This window comes from Oncorhynchus kisutch, linkage group LG1 (genome assembly GCF_002021735.2).
Source record: "Oncorhynchus kisutch isolate 150728-3 linkage group LG1, Okis_V2, whole genome shotgun sequence".
NCBI lineage: Eukaryota > Metazoa > Chordata > Actinopteri > Salmoniformes > Salmonidae > Oncorhynchus > Oncorhynchus kisutch.
The window spans coordinates 43312500-43339550 of NC_034174.2; the positions used below are offsets into that span (position 1 = coordinate 43312500).

At 42.6% G+C, this 27051-nt stretch overlaps 2 protein-coding genes across 21 annotated transcripts in view; one reads left to right on the forward strand and one right to left on the reverse strand.

The window, feature by feature from the left end:
* The window catches only part of LOC109893320 (receptor-type tyrosine-protein phosphatase gamma-like), a 270796-nt gene extending 263448 nt beyond the window's left edge, over positions 1-7348 (forward strand). The window contains exons 22-27 of the mRNA XM_031835459.1: positions 2716-2792; positions 3154-3282; positions 3483-3629; positions 3970-4112; positions 4313-4448; positions 4729-7348. Of these exons, the coding sequence (XP_031691319.1) occupies positions 2716-2792; positions 3154-3282; positions 3483-3629; positions 3970-4112; positions 4313-4448; positions 4729-4875 (779 nt within the window). The 3' untranslated portion in view covers positions 4876-7348. The remainder of the gene's footprint in view (positions 1-2715; positions 2793-3153; positions 3283-3482; positions 3630-3969; positions 4113-4312; positions 4449-4728) is intronic.
* A 285-nt stretch (positions 7349-7633) lies between these two features.
* LOC109893273 (calcium-dependent secretion activator 1-like) overlaps positions 7634-27051 on the reverse strand; it is a 151505-nt gene continuing 132087 nt past the window's right edge. For 5 of the 20 annotated variants that reach the window (XM_031825181.1, XM_031825173.1, XM_031825180.1 and 2 more), the window contains 11 exons: positions 24400-24506; positions 21357-21513; positions 20239-20380; positions 17219-17374; positions 14546-14693; positions 14358-14432; positions 14102-14185; positions 13928-13960; positions 13395-13502; positions 10387-10491; positions 7637-8994 (listed from right to left, as the gene is read on the reverse strand). In XM_031825181.1, the coding sequence (XP_031681041.1) occupies positions 8818-8994; positions 10387-10491; positions 13395-13502; positions 13928-13960; positions 14102-14185; positions 14358-14432; positions 14546-14693; positions 17219-17374; positions 20239-20380; positions 21357-21513; positions 24400-24506 (1292 nt within the window). In that variant the 3' untranslated portion in view covers positions 7637-8817. Of the gene's footprint in view, positions 8995-10386; positions 10492-13394; positions 13503-13927; positions 13961-14101; positions 14186-14357; positions 14433-14545; positions 14694-17218; positions 17375-19051; positions 19217-20238; positions 20381-21356; positions 21514-23055; positions 23065-23674; positions 23705-24399; positions 24507-27051 lie in introns of all 20 variants that reach the window. The other 15 variants (XM_020486477.2, XM_020486434.2, XM_020486469.2 and 12 more) reach the window with 7 other exon arrangements.

Consider the following 27051-nt stretch of genomic DNA (forward strand, 5'->3'; position numbering starts at 1 on the left):
GGCATAAAGATTTATTGAACAAAATGACCATTCATTGTGTTCCTGGGACTCTTATGATTGCGATCAGAGGAAGATCTTCAAAGGTAAGTCACTTATTATATTGCTATTTTGGATTTTGTGACGCCTGTGCTTGTTTGTGATAATATGCTGTTGTGGGGCGCTGACCTCAGGTAATAAAATGCTGTGCTTTCGCCGTAAAGCTTTCTTGAAATCATATGATGCGGTTAGATTGCTAAGATTCTAAGATAAAGAATCATGTATGACACTTGTATTATCATGAAGGTTTAATATTACGTTTTCTGTATTTTGAATTTGGAGCTCTGGAATTTCACTGGATGTTGTCGAGGTGGGTCACTAGTGGGACCCCTGCGCCAGAAAGGTCAACAAACTATAGTTTTGGCAAGTCGTTTTGGATATCTACTTTGTGCATGACACAAGTAATTTTTCCAACAATTGTTTACAGACAGATTATTTCACTTATAATTTACTGTATCACAATTCTGTGACTGTATCACAAGACTGTGCTTTTAAACAGCTTGGAAAATTTCAGAAAATGATGTCATGGCTTTAGAAGATTCTGATTGACATAATTTGAGTCAATTGGAGGTGTACCTGTGGATGTATTTCAAGGCCTACCTTCAAACTCAGTGCCTCTTTGCTTGACATCATGGGAAAATCAAAAGAAATCAGCCAAGACCTCAGAAAAAAATTGTAGACCGCCACAATTCAACACCTGAAGGTTCCACGTTCATCTGTACAAACAATAGTACGCAAGTATAAACACCATGGGACCACACAGCCGTCATACCGCTCAGGAAGGAGACGCATTCTGGTGGTGCGAATTCCTTGGTACTAAAAGTGCAAATCAATCCCAGAACAACAGCAAAGGACCTTGTGAAGATGCTGGAGGAAACAGGTACAAAGGTATCTATATCAACAGTAAAATGAGTCCTATACCGACATAACCTTAAAGGCTGCTTAGCAAGGAAGAAGCCACTGCTCCAAAACCACCATAAAAAAGCCAGACTATGCTTTGCAACTGCACATGGGGACAAAGATCGTACTTTTTGGAGAAATGTCCTCTGATCTTATGAAACAAAAATACAACTGTTTGGCCATAATGACCATTGTTATGTTTGGGGGGAAAAGGGGGAGGCTTGCAAGCCGAAGAACACCATCTCAACCTTGAAGCACGGGGGTGGCAGCATGTTGTGGGGGGGGGGGCTTTGCTGCAAGAGGGACTGGTGCACTTCACAAAATAGATGGCATCATGAGGAAGGAAAATTATGTGAATATATTGAAGTTACATCTCAAGACATCAGTCAGGAAGTGAATAAAGCTTGGTCGCAAATGGGTCTTCCAAATGGACAATGACCCCAAGCATACTTCCAAAGTTGTGGCAAAATGGCTTAAGGACAACAAGGTCAAGGTATTGGAGTGGCCATCAAAAAGCCCTGACCTCAATCATATAGAAAATGTGTGGGCAGAACTGAAAAAGTGTGTGCGAGCAAGGAGGCCTACAAACCTGACTCAGTTACAACAGGTCTGTCAGGAGAAATGGGCCAAAATTCACCCAACTTATTGCGGGAAGCTTGTGGAAGGCTACTTGAAATGTTTGACCCAAGTTAAACAATTTAAAGGCAATGCTACCAAATACTAATCTGACCCACTGGGAATGTGATGAAAGAAATAAAAGCGGAAATAAATAATTATCTCTACAATTATTCTGACATTTCACATTCTTAAAATAGTGGTTATCCTAACTGACCTAAAACAGGGATTTTTACTAGGATTAAATGTCAGGAATTCTGAAACACTGAGTTTAAATGTATTTGGCTAAGGTGTATGTAAACTTCCGACTTCAACTGTATAATCACGTTTCTTTGTATTATCCGTGGGATTTCCTGGTGCTTTTACAGTCTTTTATGTCCAACAATGAAAACTTTTCTAAATGTTTTTGCTCAAATCTTGGTGGGACAAATAAAACCTCCCTTGGGGCCAGGCCATCAGTTGAGGAATCCTGCCATAGCAAAAGCACAGTCGTTGAAACAGTGTGTAGCTTATAGTTGATATTTTACATTTTAATAATTTACCCAGAGCGACTCAGTTAGTATCTTTAGATAGCTAGGTTGGACACCACATATCACAGTCATAGTATGTACATTTTCCCTCAATAAAGTGGCTACCAGCAAGGTCAGTGCTAGTAGGAAGATCCATGTTATTTTCATTAGATTTTTTGTAAGGGGAGTGGCAGTGGGATTGATTGAAGATACTCTTTGAAGAGGTACGGGTAGAACGTCCAAGAGACCAGTGGTTCAAGAACTGTGGGCTCAAGATGGCTGTGTAGGTTTTGATCATAGCCTGGCGATAGGGAGGGGCAGCTCCTCTGAAGGCAAGCACTGTGGTCTTGTAGTGGATGCAGGCTTCGACTGGAAGCCAGTGGAGTGGGCAGAGGAGCGGGGGACATGGGAGAACTTAGGCAGGTTGAACACCAGGCGCGCAGGGGTGTTCAACCATAGGGTGTGCAACCAGGCGCGCAGGGGTGTGCAACCATAAGTTGCAGGGGTTTGATGGCACAAGCAGGGAGTCCAACCAAAAGAGAGTTGCAGTAGTCCAGACATGTGATATGTGCATTATTAGTTAGCACTGTACAGTACAATGGCACCACAAGGCTAATGGTGTGATTGAATGCATGTGTTTCGTCTCCCTCTCTAGCGGAACGAGCTCGAGTAGGACTGGCCCCTCTCCCTGGAATGAAAGGCACAGACTACATCAATGCCTCCTACATAATGGTATGATACTGCTGTACCACACACACACATATCTCATGTCCACCCTGTCTGTCTGATAGGTGTGTCTGAACATAATGATATGTTCTGTACCCTTGATGATTATAATTACCCTGCATGTTTTACTGTTATTGTGTGAAGCCTCTTAATGAATAACAGTCCACCATTTTACATAAAGAATCATTGATACTGAGAAACTAAGGCCAAGGGCCTGTACACGGTACATCACGATCAAGACAGTAACCTTGTTACCTTGTTCAGACACTGTGAATGTAATTGGTTAATAATGTTATAGAAGATTTTGTGAGAGCTGTTGACTATGTATGACTGCTAACATGTTGACATTCAACCTTTGGCCATGCAGGGTTACTACAGGAGTAATGAGTTCATCATTACCCAGCATCCTTTGCCCCACACCACCACAGACTTCTGGAGAATGATCTGGGACCACAACGCCCAAATCATCGTCATGCTTGCTGACAACCACGGTTTGGTGAGTAGAGTAGCTGGCCAGCAGGTTATAACATAATCTTATGTCTTATAGTCTCTTATGCTTTTCACCCTACTTAGTCAAGTAAAACTGTCTGTCCTTGCCTGGTTATGCATAAGTGCGGAAAATGAATATATGAAAATAAAATAGTATACCTTATACTCTTCTAACCTGTGTGCCTGTGTTGTCGTATGTGTACCTAGGCTGAGGATGAGTTTGTGTACTGGCCGAGCAGAGAGGAGGCGATGAACTGCCTAGCCTTCACCGTCACCCTGATCAGCAAGGACAGATTGTGTCTCTCCAACGAAGAACAGATCATCATCCACGACTTTATACTGGAGGCCACGCAGGTACAATAACGTTCATCTTTGACCTTTCACCCCTCACAGGTAACCTCTCAGTATATAAAAACGTCTTAGACCGTTATGCCGGTATGCAGATAGAAGGGCCATGATTGTCCCGGGGTGGTCCTTAGAGGTAGGACCAGTGGGACTGGGCCTTGGTTGAGCACATCCGTTTTCAGACTACGGTACTGTAATTGAAGACATTTAGGGGAAGGTTGTTATTCCCATTCCCAAGTGTAATCACATTGGGCTTTAGTTAAACTACAGTTCTGGCCTGCAGTAGTGGTACCATATTGTCATTGTCCTAGTTGTGTCTGACTGTAATATGTCTCCATCTCTCTAACAGGATGACTATGTCCTGGAGGTAAGACATTTCCAGTGCCCTAAATGGCCCAACCCAGATGCTCCTCTCAGCAGCACCTTCGAGCTCATCAATGTCATCAAAGAGGAGGCCATGACACGAGACGGACCCACCATCATACACGATGAGTAAGTGGGCCTGGTGTGTGTGCGCTTGAGTGTGTGTGTGTGTGTGTGTAGGTACTGTGCATTCAGTGTCCAATTTATTAGGTACACCCATCTAGAACCGGGTCAACCCCCCCCCCTTTGCCTCCAGAGCAGCCTGAATTATTTGGGGAATGGACACATTGCTCAATTGGTATCAAGATGTCCCTCTCTGTCCCTGGTAGGTTTGGGGCAGTGTCTGCGGGGACTCTGTGTGCCCTCACCACCCTGTCTCAGCAGCTGGAGAGTGAAGGGGCTGTGGATGTCTATCAGGTGGCTAAGATGATCAACCTCATGAGGCCAGGAGTCTTCACAGACATTGTGAGTTCAACCATGACCCAGCCAGGAGGATTGGTGCTGTTAATAATCAGCCATTTTCAATAACTAACTTCTTGCAACATCTCCATTCAGTCATAGGAACAAATATCACTTCCAGTCTGTGTAACATGGTAGTTGTCATTGCTCGATCTGACATGACTTCTCAACATTTCCCCAATCTTAGACCTAGTAACATTTGAAGTTACAACAGTTGTCAATATTAACAGTTGTGTTAACCTGTCTCTCTGTCCTCCCCTCTCGTTGTGTCTCTCTGTCTCTCCAGGAGCACTATCAGTACCTGTACAAGGCCATGTTGAGCCTGGTGAGCAGCAGAGATAGCGGGATGTGCCCCCTCTACATGGACACTAATGGAGTGGTTGTCATAATGGACGAATCAGACCCTGCAGAGAGCATGGAGTCGCTGGTCTGATTGACTGGTTACTGGACTGACTGGTTACTGGTTTGACTGGTTACTGGTTTGACTGGTTACTGATCTGAAGGGTTCTACTGGTTACTGGTCTGACTGGTTACTGGTCTGACTGGTTACTGGTCTGACTGGTTACTGGTCTGACTGGTTACTGGTCTGACTGGTTGTATTGGTCTGACTGGTTACTGGTCTGACTGGTTACTGGTCTGACTGGAGTCATTAGTCTGAATGAACACACCGTAGCTCACACCACCACCCGAAGGCACTTAATTTGTACAACTCTGAGAAACGGAGAGAACTTTGGCGGACTTTCCCGAGGCCTTTTTTGCCAGAACTATTGGTTAAATGAATACCGGTAACCTGATTACCTTTTTTTACACTGATGATATAATGTTTTTTGATATTTATTGTTTCTTCATTATTTTTGTCTGAATTGTTATCCTGCTGAGGGTTTGCACCTGTTTAAGTTGTTTCACGTGTGGAAAAAGAAAGAAGCTCTGTCCAGTTTGCACTATACTTTCAGTGTTACTGCCTAAAACCCTGTTAGATAATACAGTACAGTTAGCTAGACCCTGGCTCCACGCTCCACTACCCGCATTGGAACCCATTTTGGATTGTGGCAAAGAAAATACTTTCGCCTCAATGAATGAATGAACAGTGAAGACCAAGGACGACCCTACAGGTCAACGTGATCTTCCAGGCCAATAGATTTCGTAATACAGACCATCCCAGTTCAGTACATTTTATTACAGTACAGCTCACCCAACATGCATTGCATCACTATTATCTGGCCAACACTTATTTTGGAAACGCCACCTTATCCAAGGAAAATTTTAATCTGTAGAGATACTATGTTACTTATACATATTATAACTATATTACCCAAATATCCCCATTCATATTTGTAAATTATACCCATTACTTAGATTTTTTTAAAGTAGTATTACAACTACTGTGAACATTTATTGCTTTATATTAAGATTTATATTGTTTTGTAATATATATGACTATATCCTTTATCAAAGTAAGCAGCTGGTTTTGTATACTGTATATCATTCCCCCTCTCACCTTGTGTGGATCAAGACCCATAGTGTCCATTTTGTCCAACCCAGCTCTACATGTGGCTTATCTTGCATCAACTGTTTTACTTAATATAAAGTTTACTTCATAAAATACAGCTTTCATCTTACCAAATTAACGGAGTTCTCGCAGTCTTAACATCATCTCGAGGGGGAAGTGTTTTTCTTTCATTATAACCAAAGACGTGGTTGAAAATTGCATCAAGAAAGTTGTTTGACTGTAATTGGACAAAAAAAATATATATTATTACATGGTTGTTGCAATGTTACCACAAAGTTCTTAGAATGTGTTTCGGACAACGATCAGTCACATGACGCGTTCATCCTAATGAAAGTCCATAGTGTAAAGCCCATACTTCACCATGTGAAATTACATTTGAACTGGATTTGAACTAACCCTTACACCAAACAACAATATCTACTTTACTCATTCATACTGTACCATGTAGCTATACCCTGTACTTATACATAGATGCTATAGTTTCCTTCTTTTTTTCCTCTTCTCTGTCCACGAGAAGCTTCTTAAATGAAGTCACAACTCTCCAACGTTTGGAGAGAAGTCCTGACTTTATTACATGCTTATTTGTCACAATGGGAAACAGTTTTTGGCAGCCAACAACCATTTTGTTTTGCATGTGTAACTTTTAAATGTATCTCAATCATTATTATTATTAACGTTACGCTTTCTACATATTTCATTTATAACATGAGTGTAATTTCCTATTTCGAAGGTATGTACATATTTACTTGAAGGACCTGGCTTCTTGGACGTTCTACTCTTTGCTGTGTGATCATTATAGACCTTTTATTTTCAAATGAAGCTTTTTTCTTTGTAACAGTATCCTCCTCTCAGTCATTGAATTCGTGGTGAGTATGTAGGAATCATGTCTCCATGGATACAAGTAGACTGCCATCACCTTCCAACACAAGTCCATGACTGCTTCTAAAATGGCATCCTATTCTCTATATTGTGCCCTACATTTGATCAAAAGAGGTGCACTATATACAGTAGGGAATAGGATACCATTCACCGTAAATCATTTGTTTTTCTCTCGGGGTCAAGAATATGTTATTCCTCCCCATTTTGAATATCAGACTTTTGCTATAGACTACATCAGACCAGTGTGCGCTATGGATGAAAAAGATTCCGGGAGTCACTGAGTAAAGTTTGCCTCCTCAACCCATCTAAGCAAGTTCAGCAGTTGTTCGATTTTGTAAACGTGAAGAAATGAAATGGTTTGGTCCATTTATTATATTGTCATTGTATGATAGTGCCATGGTGTTGTATTACTATGGTACTGTCATATGATATAATATTATTATAGTGTAATAGTGTTATTTAATATGTAAATTGTATTGCTATACATTAAATAAAGTATGGGTTTTGATGTACTTCATCCTGGTGTCTATTTGTGTGAGATTTACCGTAGTATGAGGCAGGGTTTTCATTGTTCTGCTTTCATGAGCCCTTTTCTATAGTTAACCCCTCAAGGGCAGTTCTATTTTCTATGGTCACAATGTTGCCCTCTGCTGGTTGTCAGTAGTTGGTTGACAGTTATCCCTAACCTCGCCATTATGCACATTGGTGTTTCTCAGTGTGCAGGCTGAAAACATTTCATGTCCCCCTTTCCCTGGGTCAAATAGGTCATTTACATATTCCATAAATGACACAAAGAGAACAATTGTGTATTTGTACAGTAATTTTATTTCGAGGCCACAGCTCTTGCATATTACAACTGTTGGCTTTCATAAGGCAAAAGCAAGAATTAATCCACCAGCTAATTGTCACACAAAACGGAAAGCATTCGGAGAGGGTGGGGAACCCACAGGCATGCAGCGTTGGCTCAGAATGCAATGTACAGCGGTGTATATACAAAACAACAGTGAGACCCAAAGAAATGCCACACATCTCATTCTAATCAAGTACGTAATAAAACTAAAAAGACAGACCCAACTTTCATTTTGGTAAATAAAAAAAACGTTTATTTTCAGCTCTCTTTTCTCTGTAAACGTGCAACTAAATTTCAAATAGATTAGAACCTGTTTCAAGGTCGTTTCAACAATGTAGAAAGAAAAATATAAATCTCCAACAAGATATCAAAATGGAGCTTTGAGAATATTGCATTTCCAGAATACCCACTCATTTTAGTTCAAGATGGCTGCTGGACGATGTCTCGTTAGTGATAGGGTGAAAGATTATGAGGTCACAGAGCATTGACACAGATGAGGAACAGACTGTCTAGAACATACTATGGTGCTGAGAGTACAGTAGAGTGAGTAGACGAGATGCTTATCCTAAACAGCATTGAACTTAAATACAGAGGGTCATTTTCAGTTTGAAGCAGTTGGCATCCACTTAAAGATAGTCAATACAAAGAAAAGGGTCTATACACTCATCGTCACAACAATGTACCATTATAATGAATGTAGAATACAACAAAGAAGCGCGATATAGGTTTGCATTGGACAGGGACACACCTAATAATCTCACTCAACATTGTCAAACAAATGGTACTCCATATTGCTTAGGAACACAGAAATGAATTTAGAAATCAATGAGTCAAAGATATCATCAGTGTTATCTTCATCATGACACAGCTAAACTGTCATTCATGGTTTATTTTTTCAACATATTTATTTGTATTATTTTTCCTCAGCATAGTAATTACTATTTTTATTGTTTATTATAGGTCCTTCATGGGCATTTTGAGATGACAAAGAGGACCTAAAGTGGCTGTCTGAGTAACAGAGTTGGTACATGCATTGGTTACCAGGCTAAGTCATGTGAGAGTAGAGGATCGGGGGTCGGGAGTGGAGACGGGGGGGGGTGTCGGTGCCAGTTCTGAGGTCGGGCGGAGCTGCAACTCTAGTCATCGTCTTCGTCCTCTTCGTCGCTGTCCTTCATGGAGATGCCCCCCATGCCTCCCTCTTTCATGGATGCATTGGCCTCCTCCAGGGTCAGCCTGTTCCTCACAGTGTCATACATCTTACTGTTCAGGGTGGAGTCTAGCACCCCCTGCAGACGGAAGTCACGGTACTTTTTCTACAAGGAGATGGATGATTAAGAGGGCGATTAGCAAGTATAGAGGGATGAAGTAGCTAAAGGACTCGACAAATAACTTGTGCCACTGAGTTACAGGTAGACGCCATGGTAATCAATGACAGTGAATATAAAGATATGAGGGTCTCTACAATGCACTATTAACCCCTACCATACCATTTTAGCCTTGTTCATACTGGCAGTTTGAAGTGACTCTATCCCATTTTTTGTCATATCCGATTCGAATGGATCTTTTTCCTGCAGTCTGAACAACCAAAAAGCACATGGAATCAGATATATCAAGCCACATTTCATACAAATCTGATTCCTGGTCATGCAACTTGTGTCTGAACAGTCAAATCTGATGAATTCTGATGAATTCTGTTATTTTGCATATCTTGTTGCCTGCTAGCTACTCTGCTGACAGTTTGACAAGAACATGTGGTAGCTAACTAATAGGCTTAGGCGATATACCGTTTATACCGTCGATATACCGACGGTATGATTTTCAAAACCGTGGCGGGGGTGTGTCCTACGCCACTGTTTATAATTTAAGTATAACTATAAGGAATCCAAGATGTGTCAAATAAATGATATCCAGCTGAGGGCTCCAGCTGTGCATTTGACTTGCTGACTTGCTAGCTAAGTGGTTAGCTGTCAAGATCCAGCTTCTTGGCTACAGTAGAGACATTCAATCCCCTCCTGGATCAAGAACCCTTTTTTGTGCACTATTGTGCCTATTGAGTGCACATTCGGTCTCAGCGTATACCCCGGTATGTTACAGAGACAATATGACGCCATGAAAATCTGAATACCACTCAACCCTACTAAACTAGCTTGTTAATTGTTTACAAATAAATGAGTGAATGTGCTAGAATGCTAAACAGCTAGCTAGCATGCTAGTTACTGTTCTGAACATTGGATCATCTTATCCTTCAAGGCTTTAAATGTGTTCTTACACTATGATTTCAAATATTCAAAGCAGCTGGGAGACTTCCATGGCAGACATTGTTATCACATTAGCTTGCTACACAACAACTTCTGAGTGACAGAAAGCATGAGCACAGCCACGACCAATCAGGCTACACCATTGCACACGCACACCTGCCATTACCATGACAACTAGCGTAGCCATGACAGCAAATGACTAGTCTGAACACACAAATCTAATTGTCACTTGTAACTTGCTGTTTGGACAGTCAGTATTCCAAAACTGATTTGAGCATTAAGGCCTGCAGTGTGAGCACAAGGCTTGTGTTACCTTGACATGTTTTCAGTGTACATTTTCAATCATCTTCCCATTTTGCTATCAAATAAAGGGACACTAGTGTCAAAATAGTTACAATAGCTGAGATACAGTGCAGGTTATCAACCCCTACCCTGGCAGTGAGTTACCTTGACGATCCTGATGAGGATCTTGAGCTGGTAGAGATGGAGCTGCTGGTCCATGCGCTCAGTGAGCCAGGTCCCCAGTAGGTTCATGGTGGCTGTGTACCATTGCTGCAACACACACAAACACAGCGTTCTCCAGCAAAACACACACACACACACGTAGACGCAAACACAAACAAGCACAAACTAGAGCTCTCTGCATATCAAGATGCAGCTTGATATGTTCTCTAGTGAACACACACACACACGTCTTACAAGCAAAACACACTAACACATAGCGAAGTACTTTCCGACACCTAACACACACAGACATTTACAGTATTTTCCAGGAAAGACATGACAGATATTTAGAGAAAAAAAAAGACACACACACACACACACACACACACACACACACACACACACACACACACACACTCTGCAGTGGAGAAATAAACACACACTGAACATGCATAAAATACTTATTTCAGAAAAAAGCAAATTAATTTTTTCAGAATTCCCATTTTTCCAAGCACTGCATGGCACTAAGTAAATCCGAGGGAAACAATGAAATGATTAATAAATTGCCAGGGTATGTTAGTAGTGCTAGCTAGACATTAAAACTATAAAATGTTCATGTTTTCTGGCACAAACCTTCTGGCTCCAGTACAATCAGGGACAGAAATATCTACTTGACACAAGTTGTTCTTCGTAGGTAAATGTCTAAACTGAACATAATATGGCATACCCATATACCATTTGTACAGTATATTGTAAGGGGATCTGAATTTATTATAAATGCTTTACTTCAAATGATCTAGACCAGCACTAAAGCCTTGTGAAGGTTCTTCAATACACATAAGCAACACGACAACATCGTAGAACATTCATTCTACATACTGTAACTTCACAGTCTCGTTTCAACTCGATCATTTGCCGAAATGAAATCATAATGACAAAGTGAGTAAATGGTTAGGCAGGCAAGGAGCAGACAGTTGTGCTATTTTCTTATACCTTATTTGAAGAATGTTTCATTCATTCAGAGTGTAGGATAAGATTGACCCTGATGATTCATAGTAGAGAGCAAGTTATAAGAGAACAGCACACAAGAGAAGAAGAGTGATGAACCAAGGAAGATAGAAAACTGTCGTCCTCCTTCGAACGTCCAGAAAAAGAAAAATGATCTTTGAGTCATGTGGAGTGAGTAGGCAGGGCCAGGAATGAAAGACCTGAATGGCCAGGATTGGACTTGGCTTGGTTGTTTATTTTGTTAGTTTGATTGGTCTAATTGCCCTAGCTCTAATTTGATTGTAACCAGGTTGGTTTTTGTCCTGTAGAGATGACTGGTTGGTCTGAAGGTTTTGGCTTGACGCTTGAGGTCAGATTTTAGCGGATGGATGCCTGTCCACTTCACACTGTCGAGTTGAGCCTACAGTATGTGCGTGCAGTGCATGCAGACCTGGAAGGAAGGTGGGTTTGGTGGCTTCGTGGGTGGCTGGGTGAGTGAGTGCGTGCGGTTGGTGGGCTGTATGTGTAGTATGACTGAGGCATAACTCTTAGAGGTGGAAGGTCATGCTAGAAGATGTACACAGGAAGATTATTTGACTTGAAATCATGCCTTATCAACATAATGTGCTAAAACAACGCGACATTAGAGATAAGTGCCACTTTTTTGAAGAAAAGAGGAGGCGGCAGGAGTTATGGGGTTAATAAAGAAAGAAAGAAAGTAATTGAGAGAGTGAATAGAAAGAAAGAAAGAGAGACAGAGAGCGAGAGAGAGAGAGAGAGAGAGACGCAGCAGAGATACTACATGCAAAGAGATGGATTGAATATAATAGCATTAGGAGGGAAAATAATGTTAAATAAAACTAAACTTAATCATCAAAGACACTCCAAAACTAACGGAAATACAACATTTAAAACCAAAACATCCACAGCTCAAATGACATGAAACAGTCAAACGTGGTAGTGCTGGGTAAGGCCAGGTTAGAGCCAGCTATACAATCACACATCAGAAACAGTGGGGAGGAGGGGCTGTACTCTTAAGCAGTGTGGAAACACAAGGAGAGAGACAGGGACAGTCAGTGTTGACCTTGAAGATGGAATTAAACACGCTTCACAGTAGTACATCACACCTTGCAAACACAAAATACACACCGCTCTAGCACATAACAGCACACATCACAAACACTCAAAGCCAACACACACACAGTGACAGCGCAGGAACAGTAGGCTACTGCACAAAGTATCACCTCTCAAATACACTAATACACAGCCAACACACGTACTAAACGACTCCAGCACATTGCCGCACGCCTTTCAAACATACAAAGCCAACACACACACACACACACATACACCTGTGCACCACAATACTGTACAGTGTATACATTTCAGGGGTATGAAGCAAACACACGTCACCGTAGTACACCTCACGAAAATGGTGGACACATTATTTCTAATGTACCACATAAGGATTATGTGCTTGTAAGACAGTGCTCTCATATCATTGGCTTTTGTTTTGCACGACCGCTTCAAAACGTGAACGTGCATTTTAAAATACTGTATATTATTTAGTATTGCTTAGACAAAAAGGGAAAGTTGGTTATGACGTATCTTAGTGTTGGAGTTTATTAGATGACCTGTACATCATTTCTTTATCTTTCTTTACCCAGAGAGCACTGCTTTCGATAATCCTGCCCGATGGTGCTTGCTTGGACTCTTTGCTTGTAAACAAAAGTGATCCAACCAATCCACAAAGGTCCAAAAGCACTGTGGCGATGCACACCAGAATAGAGTGGGCAGGAGCAGAGGTTCAGAGAACAGAGAAGAAGAGATAGAGAGACAAGGAGAAAAGCCTATAGAGGAAGATAATAAAACACAAGCCTCTTCTGTTCCAGGCTGTGGTAGGCATACACACAGCGCCTGGTCTTAAAATGTGACATATAATATCCCTTTCCTGTCACAATTGTTTTGCCACATTCTGGAAAGCTCCCTCCCTATTGGTCAGGGGGAGACGGCATCTTACTTACATCAAATAACCTTTCTATATACACCTCCTCATTGACCTTATCTCGTAGAATGTCCTGAGAATGGCGGACACAGGTGACATAACCGTCTGCAACGTCCATCCCAGGCTTCTGCAAACACAACCAGAAACATAGACGTTGTAAATCTGTCATTTATATCAGATTTAGACTATATTGAGTTTATTAGTCACGTGTACAGGGATGCAGATTTGGAAACATTTATTGAGAATACATGACAAATATAATAAAAAATGTAGAAAACACGATTCAATTAAATAAGGATGTGATGTACTTTATACAGACTCCCACGGTACAATAGTGTTAAAGACATAGAGGCGGGGTGGGAGGGGCCGTGGTAAGGGATTACGTGGGAAGAATGTATCAGCTACGCAGAGTACAGTTAAATCACCCCAAACACACGAGAATGTATTTTGATTTGAATTAAGGAAACGATAAGTACTTCCTTTCTGACTACATAGCTTTTTTTTACTGGTTTGACATTTTACGGAGATGGACTGGGACCGTGGTACACTTACAGGGACGTCCACATACTTTGAGGCAGCTTTCACCTGAAATTACAGGCAGATTGTGACAAGACAATATGAGAATTCCATCATTTGCAGTCACCAGTATACCTCGAATAATTGACGGAAGCATAGTGCCATCTGGTATGATATTGGAGGCGGTACAGCAGAGAAGCCTTGTCTTACCGTGAATGACATGAACGATGAGAATAGAGTGCCCTCATCGTATCGGGAGATCTTGGCCAACAGACCCTCCAGAATAACCACAAACTGAGAAGTGGGACACGCAAACAACAATAAACAAACAAATGAACAATAACAACATTTATCCCAGACTGCAAATCACCTTGGTCTACTTTTCTAGTGCCACAAAGCACTACGAGGCCAACCACAATACGAGTTACGTATCATCAGGAAGGACAAGAAGAAAAACTAAGTGTACCTTTGCCACCATGAGTTGGATCATGTCCTTTACACTCTCCTCAATCAGTTCATCTATCTGGGTGTGATACTGTTTCTGAAAAAGATATTTAACACACATTTCATCTATTTGAGTGGTACAGTTTTAGTAGGTGATCCCTTCTGGGAATTGACCCCACAACCTTTGCATTTGTAGTGCCACAGTCTTACCTCCTGGCCCATCTCCATGGCACACAGCTTGGAAGACTGGTCCTTTGCATCCACCATCACATTGAACATGGTGCATATTGCTGCGGAGATGCGGAAGTCTGTACCCCTGCTGCTCTTTGCCAGCTTGGACTCAAATGCCATCCTAGTGCTGCAATACACGTCAGGGAACATCTCTATGTCATGTATGGTATTTAGTTTGAGGCAGAGGCTCATGTCCAGCCACATGATCGAAAGACACACACACACACACCAACACTGGCAGTACACACCACACACCAGTGTTCATTTTGGCAGCCATTTTAGTTTTAGTCTTAAAATACATTTTAGCCTTAGTCACATTTTAGTAATTTCATCCTTCGTTAGTTTTAGTTATTGTCAGTCAACTAAAACTCATGACAATTTTAGTCTTGTATTAGTCACAGCTATTTTAGTCTTGTATTAGTCACAGCTATTTTAGTCTTGTAATAGTCAGTGCAGTTTTTTTCTATTAAATAATGAATATTAGTACATTTGAATGACACTACGTGGCAGTGTTTTTACAACTAATGCCGCTTTGCCTGAGGCTGATGTCGTGCAGGTGTTTGTACACATGCATATACACACACTCTCATTCAAATAAACACATACAAGAACACACACATACATGTAATAGTGCCAGACATGCACACAAACATATACAGTTGCCATTGCTGTTATGATTTTAGTTGTTCTAGATGTATTATTTTCTATAATTTTTTTTGTTGCATTGTTGTTTTCTGTTTTCTTCTGTCTTTTCCTTTCTTCTCTTTAGTTCTCTTAGTTGTTGGTGCATTGGGGGGTTCTTGGGGGTGGGGAATGGAATTAATTGTATTTTATTTTATTTTAATTATTCCAGGGGGGGCACTGTGGGAGGGTTCTCGAATGGTTGAGGGACAGCTATTGGGGAACTGTAGGGGGATCTTGGAGGGTTCGGGTTTCACAAGATTGTGATCATGAAAAAGGACACTATGACGTATATTTTATATCACTATCATGCACAAACACCCTCACACAATAAGGATGGCTCTGTTGCGGAAAGTCTCATACATGTTTGATAGTGTCTTGATGCTGTATTGTTTGTCCTTCATGTTCTAATACTTTAATGTTACCCCTTCCTTGTGTTTTTTGTAATAAATAACAAAATAAATAAATAAATAAAACATATTTAGGCTACCTCTGACTTTATCATGTTCACATTTAGATAACCTTTTCCGACTAGGCCCTTGTGTTCCTTAGCTGCCTACATTGATATTGTGGCAGATTGTAACCCATGACAGCTATATTGAACCATATAGGGTACAAAGCCTTGGCTACAGGTTAAACAATTTACAGCTTTGATTTCCTCCCCATCATAACCGTCAAGGGTGGTAAATAACAGTGGTTTTCTTGAAAAGGGAATAATTTGAGCTTTCCTAAAATGCCAGAAGTATTACTGTACTCCTAATAGTCAACAAATGGCATTTGTTTTTTTCCATAGGAAAAAGCAACCACAACTCGCATTTGCTGACCGTGGCGCAAGATTAGGCAACACAAATGAATACATAACAGCGCACATGTTATTTATTCAAAGCAAAAATAGCCTACATGAAAGTAAGAGAGAGTAAACATTGTTACCCCCCTTTTATGACCTTGTCTCATCACTGCATCTCCCCAACGGGCTCGGGAGAGGTGAAGGTCGAGCCATGCGTCCTCCGAAACATGACGCGCTTCTTAACACCCCATCCGCTTAACCCGGAAGCATGTATCAGAGGAAACACCATTCAACTAATGACCGAAGTCAGCCTGCAGGAGCCCGGACCACCACAAGGAGTCACTAAAGCGTGATGAGCCAAACCCTCCCCTAACACAGACAGCGTTGGGCCAATTGTGTGCCGCCCTATGGGACTCCCTGTCACGGCCGGTTGTGACACAGCCTGAGATCGAATGAGGGTCTGTAGTCCCTATGGGACTCCCGGTCATGGCTGGTTGTGACACAGCCAAGTATCAAAGAAGGGTCTGTAGTGACACATCAAGCACTGCAATGCCTTAGACCACTGCACCACTCAGGAGGTCATAAAGTTGAGGTTAGTTACAAGTCAAGTGTCCTGGCTTCGCATCACTTCAAAAGATTGACAACTGACTGAAGTGACCGCCGGTGAGCTGTGTGGGTGAGAGCAGGGCAGATCAGCTCAATCAGACCACGCAACTGAAAGATGTCAATTCTTTCAATGAGAGGATTGCATCGAATATTCTGCATGCATGCTTATGATTGGACAAAACAGATGAAAAGGAGTTTCATGTCAAATAAAAATGTCCATTAGTCTCACTTGGAAGTCTCGTCTCATTACATTTTCGTTGACTAAAATGAAAAGTAATTTGGAATAATTATTGTTTTTTTCCCCCCAAGGTATCACGTCTCGTTATCGTCATAGTTTTAGTCTGGAAAAATAGGTCGTTGACAAGTACTTCTCGTCATAGTTATTGTTGACGAAATTAACACAGACACCGACCCCCACACACACCAATACCGACACAACACACAGATAATAACACACCCTGACATACAGTACACATACACACACACACACACACACACACACACACACACACACACACACACACACACACACACACACACACACACACACACACACACACACACACACACACACACACCGTTTGACGCAATTCTCAATCATGTCGCTGGACATGAGCTTCATGCGGTTCTCCAGGTGTTTGGCAAACTCCTCCTCGGGCCAGTGTAGGTCCCTGATGAAGGTCTGTAGGGCCTCCAGCTTCCAGAACAGGTCCTCCGACGTCCCAGAGCCATTGCTGCACAGCCACGGTACACCCAAACACACACAGGTCAGAAACGAAAGGTCACAGAAGATAGAGGGGTCAGGGGGGTGTAGAGGAGGATGCTGGTCATCCACATCTCAACACTGGGGTCAAAGGTCCTTTATTCTGACCACACACCGGCCGACTGTTTCAGAGTCGTTTCCCTCATACTAACTTCAATTATAAATAACATATCATCACTTTAGACAGAGCCAGTGTATGGGAAGAATAAGAGGACAGGGTTGAAAATAACATTTCAATAACCATGCTGTAGCACCTGGTTATTAATAGCCTTTTAGGTGTGGAGTGGGTTCATGCAGGATAGTCACTGCAGATATCGCACACACTGACTTGTGTCTGTAATACAACACAGGGGAGTGGAGAGGTGAGGGAGGGCGTGTCCTGAAACATGGCTATCATTGTGTGTTCAAACGTAGGTTTAATTTATCTCTATTGAACTTGGATTTGTTTGGAGTATACACGATCAATCACAGAAAATAAAACTCCAAAAGAGCAGCCCACTCTCTCACCCCCCCATGTCCTCAGGCTGGTGATACTGGGTGGGTATCCTATTGTACAGTAGCTATTAAACACACCATGCAGGCCTGTCTGAAGGTGCTGCCATCCTGGGTAGAGCTGACTGGGATAGAGGGATGCAGGAAAAGAAGAAGGAGGAGAAGAGGAAAGGAGGACAGGAGAGGGGGCAGATCTCTACTGCATTGGATGCCAGCTGCACTGAAGTGGTGGTTGCTTCAGAGCATTGAGCGAACAATCCACCCACCCAGTTACCACCGGGTAGAATCTCTACCCACTTACCCACCCCAACCATAGAAATAAAACCACTAGAACAGAAATACCCATTGACTAGAATGGGGATGTCCATTCTTGTGATTCAATTTCTATGATCCCACCCTTTGACCACCTGGCCCCGCCCACCCTATCCCACTGGCCACAGACAGTCGTGTGCCAGGCCCAGCAGTATTCATACAGGGTGCTGATGCGATGTTCAACTGTACCTTCCATAAGCAATCACTGGTACAGTCAACTTTTCATGAGCACTACGGACTAACCACTGCATTCTTTACAGCTAGTGAAAACTGTAGGAGAGAGGCGGAGAGATACACATTGGACAGAAAATTCCAGATTATCATAATGTCCACTGTCACAATAAATTTCAGTGCATCAAGCCCAAAACCTCCAGTGAAACATGGTTTGGATCTGTATCTCTATACCTCACAGCTCAACTGCATGCATGTTGAGAGGAAATGAGAGCTTGTCAAATAGCCACTCATTTCAAGAACAAACAAGTCTAAACTTTAAACAAGCCTAAACTACTGTCCGTAACCCCCTTGCAGTGCTCTTGGCATGAACATGATATGATCGGTAAAGACTGTTTACTCCAGATTTTATTTGAGGAACGGAATGGTATCTGTAATGCGTCTGTAATGTGTGTGGTGTGCACTAGCCTATGTAGTTGAGAAACAAAGCTATCTTCCCTCACATAATGCCTAAGCAGGTCATTGGCAAAGACATTTCAAAATCTAAATCAATATTTTAATTTGGCCTTCTATTGTCAATGACCTGCGACAAGGGGATCTAGGGGACATCTTCGTACCAAGGCAACACGATGCTGATGTACATAACTCTAAGTTGAACTAGTTGAATACACACTCAGGGTCATAGATAGCAGCCATCCATGTCGGGGTGGAAAAACTAGGCATTGTTGGAAGGTTAACTGATAGTCCTGCTACTGGCGGCAGATTTGGTACTTTGGGAATTTGGAGGTTGACATTTGGTATTTGGAGATTCACATTGGGCAGATTACTTGTCAAACTCCTGCAGAAGAGACAGACAAAAAGAACAAAATAAATCCAGAACAGTGGTAATGTAGATGCTGCTGCAGTTCAAAGCCATGTGAAACTGTGCAGTAAAAGTAATCAAATCCAGAACACAAGAGGAAAAGTCACACAAAGAAACATCTTCAGACATAATATGTAAAAGTAACACATAGACAAGAGACAACAGTTAGAGAAGCAGTTTGTTTCTGAAGCACATACAAAAAGAGGACCTACTACATTCAGAATAAGCGGTGGATTGTATGCATATATATATATATATATAAAAGGAGCAGTAAGGCAAAACAGCAAAGTTATCCAAAAGACCTATTGCCTATAAATATGTATTTTCCTTTGAGGTTTAGAGCTTTGTAAAAGAGCTTCATTTAAAAGAAAGCAACGCAAATGTAAATGGCATGACAAATCAATAAGTATTGGTTGTAAAAGTGAAAAAGAGAAAATTAGCAACACAAAATACACTGGAGAGCTTCTATCCCTAGTGACATTTCAAAGCACACACTATGAGGGTTAGTCCACAAAACAAAAGGATGGAAATATTGGAGATTGACTTCAACTAAACTACATGCGACCTAGTCTGGGATGAGGGTCCCGAATGTGGCACCGTATTGCCTGTTGCACTTTTGCAAGTTTACCGCGCAATATCCACGAAAGCTTGAAGCTTCCAATCACAAAACGAATATTTATTTTAATAATACCGTACGAGTCATAGCTACCATCATATTCAGGTTTCATTTGTTTCTGGAGTTCTAAAAACTAATTTCCGAGACCTATGTCTCCTAATAAACGTTTTATGAATGCCTTTTGGGATAGGTTTTCCTTATCAGAAAATAAACTCCTTATCTATTACTCTCCTCAAACTGTTCTGGCTGAGGAGTTTTCTGAGGCAGTCAATAAGGAGTGAACAACATGACTGCTCTCCTAAATATAGTAGTCTTGTAGGAGTGTCTCTCTCCTGGCCTCTCCTAGACTAGACAGTTAGTGTGAGGAAGGACGGCCCCTTACTTTACAGGCACCCAGGACTCTCCCTCAAAGCCCCTGGTGATAGACTGAGCGATGGAGGACTCCATCAGGTCTACATATCTGACCACCAGGGGAGCATAGAGGTCCTGCAGGTGTTTGTGAAATTTCCCATTGCACAGGTGATCTAGAAGCAGAAGAAGAGAGAGAATAGAGAGATTATAACTACATATATATTGTTATATGGTTAGATTGTTATTATTGCTATTAACACTACAGAGGGGAAGTTATCTAGGCAGAAGAGAGAGAGAGAGAGAGAGAACACCGTATTGATGTTATAGCATAAACCTCTCAGAGGCGCAGGACAAGCCGTGTGGGTGTGCCACAGTACAGTGTGTGTTTTATTGTTTTACGATACTCGGCCTTGTCTCAGGACGGTAAATCCGTGGTTGAAGATATCCCTCTAGTGGTGTGGGGCTGTGCTTTGGCAAAGTGGGTGGGGTTATATTCCTACCTGTTTGGCCCTGTCCGGGGGTATCGTCGGACGGGGCCACAGTGTCTCCCGACCTCTCGTCTCATCTCCAGTATTTATGCTGCAATAGTTTATGTGTCGGGGGGCTAGGGTCAGTGTTTTAAATCTGGAGTATTTCTCCTGTCATATCCAGTGTCTTGTGGGAATTTATGTATGCTCTCTCTAATTCTCTTTCTTTCTTTCTTTCTTTCTTTCTTTCTTTCTTTCTTTCTTTCTTTCTTTCTTTCTTTCTTTCTTTCTTTCTTTCTTTCTTTCACTCCCTCTCTCTCGCTCTCTCTGAGGACCTGAGCCCTGGGACCATGCCTCAGGATTACCTGGCCTGATGACTCCTTGCTGTCCCCAGCCCACCTGGATGTTGATTAAGGCAGTCCCCCACACCTCTCTGATTCAGAGGGGTTGGTTTAAATGCAGAATACACATTTCAGTTGAATGCATGCAGTTGTACAACTGACTAGGTATCCCCCTTTCCCTATCCTACGCCTATCTATGTTTCCTGCGGGGGGGGGGGGGGGGGGACTTTTGAATGGGTGATTAAGCCCTTTCACATTCCAAGTCCAACTTGTTACTTAATGTTTATTGGATGGAGAAAGCCATTGGTGTATATACTGTGGAAGAGAAACATGAAACATACAGTCAGTGCGGAGGAAGTCGTTGAGCAGCTGGAAGAGAGGGAAGCTGTCCCAGCTCTCAGGAGACTGGATTTCCAGAGCAGCGTCCATGTCCACGGCGTACATAGCCAGGAAGGTCTCAGCGTGCTCCGTCATCAGGTCAGACCACCAGGCAAAGGCCTAGACACACACAGATACCACGGACAGGACAGGGACAGAACCAAGGAGGGGGTGAACGGTGAACACAAGCCCCAGTGAGGATGTGGGGTAGAGCAGGCAGGACAGGGAGGGAGCAGAGCAGACTTGGGAGGATCACACACATACTGGAGCTAATCAGAGCTCTAACAAACCCACGCCAGCATAGCACTGTGGACTGATATATCATGTGTAGGTAGGTGGACCATTAAATGTAGTGATTGTATGCAGTTAACTATAGCAATGGTTGTCTGTAGCCTTGCAAACCCATGTGTTCTCCAAGAATGAGTAAAACCAATCCACAGCTCTTTCTGGTGAAGACTAAAGGGGTTGGGGCTAATTGAAACCTTAGATAACCTCCCACCAATGTGAGAACAATTTTACAATACATTTATACACAAAGCAGGTAATAGCATAATAATATCATGAAGCTGATCCATTCTGTTCTATTCATTGATCAGATATCTCTAGATTGAGGGAGGGTCACAGCCGGGGGAGGGGGGGTGCCTTTTCTCATGCAGACTGAGGTGGATAAGTCCCTACATGCTCACCAGGACCAGGAAGGACCTCGCGTTTCCACCATTCACATCATTGCCATACCAACAGAACACTCCTCATTAGATGTGAATGTGACACGGGTCATGTCCATGCACTGCTCTCAGCCATATAACAGGAAGTAGGCACACCGACCGCAGACTGCAGCACATAGCTTCTCTACTAGCTACAGGGTTTCCAGAGGGACAATTTCTGGATAAACCAGTGTTCTTGATATTGTTTTCCCAGATATTTTGGGACTACTAGTTAGAGTAAACACTGGTACTTAGTGGGCCAGTAAGAGGTATTTTTCCATGTCTATTTCCATTGACCTTTCTGCTTCTCTCAATTTTGCTGCTGTGCTTGCAGTCTGGGCTTGGGTTATCTGCTCATTGTTGGAAAAACTTGACAGGACGAATAATCATTCCTGTTATGCTGCATGCTTTTATTCCATATCGAATCTATACACCTGGAAAAACATCTGTCATAGAGGGACTATAGCCAGCACAGCGCAGGGGGACGGCACTGTAGTCAGGTCCTCACTTACCTGTCTGACCACTTACATGCCCACCCCCTGCCCGACTACTACAGTACAGGCAGAAGACCAAGCTGTGCTCCATCATCATCATCACTATCATCATCATACACAGGGCAGGGGAGAGTGTGGACTCAGGGAGAGGTGTGAGTGGGGATGGGGGGGTGGACAGGTAAACTGGATGCTCCATCCTATGTTGGGGGAAAGGAACACAGGCAAGGCCCAGGTCTCTACAAGCATGCCCAAGCTCGGTGCTCCGTCTCAGCCAGAGAAGTTACAGGCTCCAGTGCTGCAGCAGGCACCATCATTCACAACAGTCCCAATACAACAAGCCCAAAAGAGCAGTACTGGACTGTACCAACAAGTCAGAGAAATGGGGGCAGGGCATCTACTGGACATGCACAAACCATTAGAGGGTTAGAGGGGGAGGGGTGTTCTCATTCAACTTCACCACATACCTCTTTGCCCTGCAGGGAGCGAACATCACCGATCATACAGACAGTGAAAACACAGGGAGGATAGTCACATTAATGTATCTACAGCATCAAGCATTTCTTTAAAGGATTAACGAGTGGAGGAACAATTCTTAGACGGAAAGAGGGAAAGCAGAGAGATGGAAGAGGAGAAGCCGGAAGGAGGAGGAATGTTCTAAATGTTCAAAGAGAGGGAACCGCGATTTGAAACCCGAACTTAAAGCTGGATGGAGGAAGGAGAGGATAGACACATTTATGTTCATGGTGGAGTTTGGGGATTCAATCAAACCCTAAAAGAACCATAAAGAGTATACTGTGGCATATGTCACTTCAACATGCTGCTAGAGAGAAGAAGACTAGTCCCTATGGCCCCATGGACATGCTCTATGATCAAAGTGATGTTGTGCAGCCTATAGTAGGGCGGTGCGTTACAGTCAGCATGTTAGCTGATGTCTCTGAACCAACACACAACAGCCACCCTCTCTAGTGGATTTCCCTCAGCCTTATAACACTAAGGGCAGCCTCTGTGCAGGCCAACATGCGATAGATAGGGAGAGGAGGTTGGTGATGGGTCTGAGGAGAAAGATAAATAATTATACTGTACCGATTGATCTCCAGAACTTGTGACTGCAGCCTGTCAAGCATATGTCAGAGAGATAGAATACATCTGCTTATCCGCATTCATCTTATTGATCCCATAGGATCACCTGTAGATCTTCTATACATGCTCATCATGCTTTTACATTCATTTTATTATACTTTTAGGCAAATACAGAGGAAAAGGGAAACCTATTTAGTGATGTTTCTAGTTCATGTTCCAGCTTCTCAGCTAAAGTAACACTGAATGAGCATGCTTCGCCTACTGTACAGTATGACTAGGAGCATCTAGCCTAAATTAGAGCTACCTGTAATGTTCTGTACTCTACTGTACACAATAAGCTGCAATCAAATCAGGCATTACCATCTTTCAAGGTAACCAATGTTTTATGTAGCATTGCACCACTGGGGTTATGAATTTTGAGTCAGTGGAGAAGGGAACGGCACACTTCACCACTCTCCCACTTTAAAATGCCTCCTTATTGCACTGGTACAATGTTAACATCCATTATTCATCTCCCAGGATTTCCACCTGTGTATTAAATCTTTGATTACATTTTCTATTTTATTTTTTTAAGTTACCCATGCACAAAGACAGCGCTACACATGAACAGGTGTCAGGAAGGAATAGGCTAGCTCCCTCCGCCGTGCCCAGGTGTCGGAGGGGGTAAAGAAGTGAGATAGATAAAGAGAGGGATGAGAGGAGGAGAAGAGGAGGAGTTACCCACTCACCTCCGCATGATGCTCCTGGTTCTGCTGAAGGACCTCTATGACTAGCTCGGCCAGGCGAATAGTGTCCTCGAGTTTTTTGGCGGGCGTGACTAACCGGCCTACGTTCTCTGGAGCAGAAGGATTAGGGGTAAGGAAGGGGTTAGTTAGGCAGAGAGAGGGGTAGCTAACAGTTCCCATCTGTATGGATATCCCCAGAAATTGTTGAAACGAAAGACGTAAGTGCTTATGCTGTGTCATATGGTTTCTAAAGCATGCACGCAATATAAACTGCCACTGGGGCATTGTCGGTAGACAGTCAATGTGAGGAGATATCTGCCAAAACAGTCAGGTAGAATCGACTGACTAAACCTATCCCATGGAGAAACCAAAATCTTTGTTATACTCATCATACAAAATAATCTTAATGCTTTTGCTGCCTGGGATTATTGATGTTGAGTTTTTAACAAATATCGTTTGTAAGATCTACGGTGTACCTGGACACTGTCTTTTAATATATCATCTGCTGACATAAAATTTGTGAGGACAGTTTAATGTGGTGAAATGAGGTCGTCAGAACATTAACGATAATGTGTCAAAATGAGCAAAACATCAGAACATTCAATTGAACGGCTCAAATTAATTTGAAATAATGAGGACATAGAACTGTACATAGAACTGTACAGAGATAATATTGGTCAATTCATCATACCACATGTATCATGAACTCAGCAAAAAAAGAAACGTCCTCTCACTGTCCACTGTGTTTATTTTCCGCAAACTTAACATGTGTAAATATTTTCATGAACATAACAAGATTCAACAACTGAGACATAAACTGAACAAGTTCCACAGACATGTGACTAACATAAATGGAATAATGTGTCAAAGGGGGATCATCTGGTGTGGCCACCAGCTGCATTAAGTACTGCAGTGCATCTCCTCCTCATGGACTGCACCAGATTTGCCAGTTTTGCTGTGAGATGTTACCCCACTCTTCCAACAAGGCACCCTGCAAATTCCCGGATATTTCCCTTCAATCCAACACGTCCCAGACGTGCTCAATGGGATTGAGATCCGAGCTCTTTGCTGGCCATGGCAGAACACTGACATTCCTGTCTTGCAGGAAATCACGCACAGAACGAGCAGTATGGCTGGTGGCATTGTCATGCTGGAGGGTCATGTCAGGATGAGCCTGCAGGAACGGTACCACATGAGGGAGGAGGATGTCTTCCCTGTAACGCACAGCGTTGAGATTGCCTGCAATGACAACAAGCTCATTCCGATGATGCTGTGACACACTGCCCCAGACCATGACGGATCCTCTACCTCCAAATCGATCCGGCTCCAGAGTACAGGCCTCAGTGTAACGTTCATTCTTTCAATGATAAACGCTAATCCGACCGTCCCCCCTGGTGAGACAAAACCATAACTCGTCAATGAAGAGCACTTTTTGCCATTCCTGTCTGGTCCAGCAACGGTGGGTTTGTGCCCATATGCGACATTGTTGCCGGTGATGTCTGGTGAGGATCTGCCTTACAACAGGCCTACAAGCGCTCATTCCAGCCTCTCTCAACCTATTGAGGACAGTCTGAGCACTGATGGAGGGATTGTGCGTTCCTGGTGTAACTCAGGCAGTTGTTGTTGCCATCCTGTACCTGTCCCGCAGGTGTGATGTTTGGATGTGCCGATCCTGTGCAGATGTTGTTATACGTGGTCTGCCACTGCAAGGACATTCAGCTGTCCGTCTTGTCTCCCTGTAGTGCTGTCTTCGGCGTCTCACAGTACGGACATTGCAATTTATTGCCTTGGCCACATCTGCAGTCCTCATGCCTCCTTGCAGCATGCCTAAGGCACATTCACGCATATGAGCACGGACCCTGGGCATCTTTCTTTTGGTGTTTTTCAGAGTCAGTAGAATGGCCTCTTTAGTGTCATAGGTTTTCATAACTGTGACCGTAATTGCCTACCGTCTGTAAGCTGTTAGTGTCTTAACGACCATTCCACAGGTACATGTTCATTCATTGCTTATGGTTCATTGAACAAGCATGGGAAATAGTGTTTAAACCCTTTACATTTAAGATCTGTGAAGTTATTTGGATTTTTATGAATGATCTTTGAAAGACAGGGTCCTGAAAAAGGGCTGTTTCTTTTTTTGCTGAGTTTATTTGTCTAAATTCTGAAAGTTAAGTTCTATCTGTGTCATACACTATGGTTTGTTGTGTCATACACTATGGTTTGTTGTGTCATACACTATGGTTTGTTGTGTCATACACTATGGTTTGTTATGTCATACACTATGGTTTGTTGTGTCATACACTATGGTTTGTTATGTCATACACTATGGTTTGTTATGTCATACACTATGGTTTGTTGTGTCATACACTATGGTTTGTTGTGTCATACACTATGGTTTGTTGTGTCATACACTATGGTTTGTTGTGTCATACACTATGGTTTGTTGCGTCATACACTATGGTCTGTTGCGTCATACACTATGGTTTGTTGCGTCATACACTATGGTTTGTTGCGTCATACACTATGGTTTGTTGCGTCATACACTATGGTTTGTTGCGTCATACACTATGGTTTGTTGCGTCATACACTATGGTTTGTTGCGTCATACACTATGGTTTGTTGCGTCATACACTATGGTTTGTTGCGTCATACACTATG